At 63.0% G+C, this 2,988-nt stretch overlaps 1 protein-coding gene across 1 annotated transcript in view; it reads left to right on the forward strand.

Annotated features, from left to right (window-relative positions):
- Positions 1-2,376: 2,376 nt before the first annotated feature.
- ACTG2 (actin, gamma 2, smooth muscle, enteric) overlaps positions 2,377-2,988 on the forward strand; it is a 2,712-nt gene continuing 2,100 nt past the window's right edge. Inside the window, exons 1-3 of the mRNA XM_019470640.1 lie at positions 2,377-2,542; positions 2,651-2,779; positions 2,875-2,985. Coding sequence (XP_019326185.1) covers positions 2,417-2,542; positions 2,651-2,779; positions 2,875-2,985 — 366 coding nt within the window. The 5' untranslated portion in view covers positions 2,377-2,416. The remainder of the gene's footprint in view (positions 2,543-2,650; positions 2,780-2,874; positions 2,986-2,988) is intronic.

A 2,988-nucleotide genomic window follows, 5' to 3' on the forward strand; every position in this document is an offset into this window, starting at 1 on the left:
AACCGGCTTTTCTGGTTTAATTTAATTTGGGTTTGTTTTGGGTTAATTTTTTTTTTTTTTTTTACTTTTTTTTTCCCCAGCATGTCATATATGGCAACCTTTTGCCTCGGTTACCTCATGTTTGGCGGCAGACCAAGGGAACCGGGCTGGGACGCCAGGCGGCGGCAGGTCCCCGGGGCTCGGGGCGTGCAGTGGGGACACCGACGAATGCACGGCCAGGGGACCCAGGGGACAAATCCAGCCCCCGTGTGCTGAGGTCTGCCCCGAGGAAAGGGGATAACCGGGGCAGAGCCACCAACTGGGGACGTTGCTGGAGGTGCGAGCGGGCTGGCGGTGCTGGGGAGATGCCGATACCATGTCCCTGGCCTGCCCCGCAGGGTGACAGCCCGGAGTCCACTCCCTCCCTCCGGAGCCCGGGGGGGGGGTCACCAGGACTCTTGAGTCCCTTGTGGTGGTGGGACCCTGCAGCTCTTGGTCCTTATTGCTGCACCGGTGCCTTGATGTCCCTGCCCTGAGCACAGTTCGGGACCCCACGAAGCAAAGCAAGAGGCGGCCTAGACACCCCGTGCCTCAGTTTCCCCATCTGCAACCCGAGTCCCTGTAGCTCGGGCTGGTGGCTCTGGGGCATCTCTCCTGCCTCCCCACTCCCCCCCCCACCCCGGCCCCCGCGCCCTGACCATTGCCCTTAAAAAGGCAGCTGGGAGTTCGGCAGCCGCTGGTTGGCCTCTGCGAGGGCCACGGGCTGCTGCGGCTCCGCTCACCTCCTGCCAAGGCTGCATCCGCAGGGCCGGGGGTGGCTCCGGCCCCCCCATGCTACATTCAGGCACGGGGATCAGGGGACAGCACCCCCATCGCCCCTTGGGGAGTCCGGGCTCATCCTGCCTCCAAAATCCTCCCGGGGAAGGGGTGAGAGCTGGGTGCACCCACGACACAGGGCTGGGCTTTGGACCCACCAGTCCCGGCCCTGCTCGAGCCGAGGATTTGGGGGACGAGGGGCTTTGGGGCACTGAAAGCCCAAAAATGGGGGCAGAGAGAGAAAACCCCAGGGAGAGACATCCCAAAGGTGCCAGACGCCAGGGAGACATGGGGGAACCGAGGCCGGGAGGAAGCGATGCACCAACCCGGTGCATTTCCAGTGTCTCGGCGATGCCAAATTCCCACCCCAGCTGCGGGGTGTCCCCCACGGCAGAGCCCCGACACCCACCTCCACCCGGGTGGGGTTTCTCCATGCTCTCCCCAGGAACCGGAGATGCTTCCACCTCCTTTTTGCCGAGACCGTCGCTTATAAGGACTTGTGTCTCACTTGTTTATCGGAGCGGAGCATAAAAGGAACAGACTCACAAATGGGATGTTGCCTCCCAAGCATCCCCACATACATTTTTCTTACAATAATTAACCGTGCTGGGTCCTACCATCAGCCCAAGGTCAATTTAATGAAATAAAACACCTTATATGGCCATATGGCTAACACACCATCATTTAGCCTATTTAGGGTCTTTGTTTAGAGAGGATCCGCCTCTGAGGTTTCACGGACTCGCTGGTATTTATACCAAAGGCGCATCGGGACTCAGTCCCAGAGGAAAGGAGCTCTTGCGTCCGCGGTGAGTACTGCCCAGCCCTGGTTTCCCTTTTGCTTGCAGGAGAGTGGGAAGGAAAAACACCCCGGGGGGGAGTTCGGGGTGCCCCAGCGCTTATGGGGTGGCCCCGGCTCGCTTCGCATGGCACGGGGAGGGTGCCAACCCCGGCACGACCCTGCAGCCGGGGGCTTCCGGGGGCAACGAGAGTTGGGCTGCGGCCAAAGCAGGTCGTGCTCTTCCAGAAATCCCTGTGATTTGGGGTTTTTTTCTTTTTGGGCTCCCGCGAGGTTTTTGCCTGCTTCCCTCCGGATTCGGGAGCGCATCTGCTAGCGGAGGGCTATTTTTTTCCCATTTTTGGGAAAGGACGCGATGGCAGAGTGGCAAGGGGCTGCCGAGACAGGACCGGACGAGAGGGACGCCTGCCTTCCCCCTGCCTGTTTGGCAGGCACTGGCCGGGGACGGTGACACCGGAGCTCCCCAGGGAGCACCGCTGCCGGGCGAGCGCGGGCAGCAGGCTTTGGCAGCGGTCCTATTTTGGGCACCGGCTGGCGAAGGATGGAGAAGCAGCGTTGGCACGGAGCGGCACCCATGGGGGACGAGCATCACCCCACTCCCAGCATCGTCGCACCGGGGCGGACCCGGCAGCCGCCCCTCGGCACAGCCCGCGGAGGATTTTGCGGGGCTGCACATCCCCAAGGACTCCAACCCTTCCGACAGCCAAAGCCGGACACGGTGGCGCGGCGTAACCCGGTCCCCACCCACCCTTTAACGCTGTTTTTCCCCCTCGCCCCAGCTTTTCCCCCAGGTCCCCCTGAACACCAACCGCTCCCGGCCCCACCATGTGTGAGGAGGAGACCACCGCCCTGGTCTGCGACAACGGCTCCGGCCTCTGCAAAGCTGGCTTTGCCGGCGACGATGCCCCCCGCGCCGTCTTCCCCTCCATCGTGGGGCGGCCCCGGCCCCAGGTGGGTACCCGGGGAGGGGGGGGGCGAGCGGCAGCCCCCAGGCCACCCCCCACCCTGCTTTAATCACCGAAATGAGGCTAACGAGGCCGTCTCTCCCGCCGGCGTTAGGGTGTCATGGTAGGCATGGGGCAGAAAGACAGCTATGTGGGCGACGAGGCGCAGAGCAAGAGGGGCATCCTCACACTCAAGTACCCCATCGAGCACGGCATCATCACCAACTGGGATGACATGGAGAAGGTGAGACACACACACACCCCCCCCGGGACGGGGAGTGGGTGCTGGCCCTGGCTTCGGTTTGGGGTAAGACCCCGATTCTCCTTTGCCCGCCTTAGATCTGGCACCACTCCTTCTACAACGAGCTGCGCGTGGCCCCCGAGGAGCACCCGACCCTGCTCACCGAGGCACCCCTCAACCCCAAGGCCAACCGGGAGAAGATGACCCAGGTA

The sequence above is a fragment of the Aptenodytes forsteri genome, unplaced genomic scaffold, assembly GCF_000699145.1.
Source record: "Aptenodytes forsteri isolate BGI_AS27 unplaced genomic scaffold, ASM69914v1 Scaffold127, whole genome shotgun sequence".
Taxonomy (NCBI): domain Eukaryota; kingdom Metazoa; phylum Chordata; class Aves; order Sphenisciformes; family Spheniscidae; genus Aptenodytes; species Aptenodytes forsteri.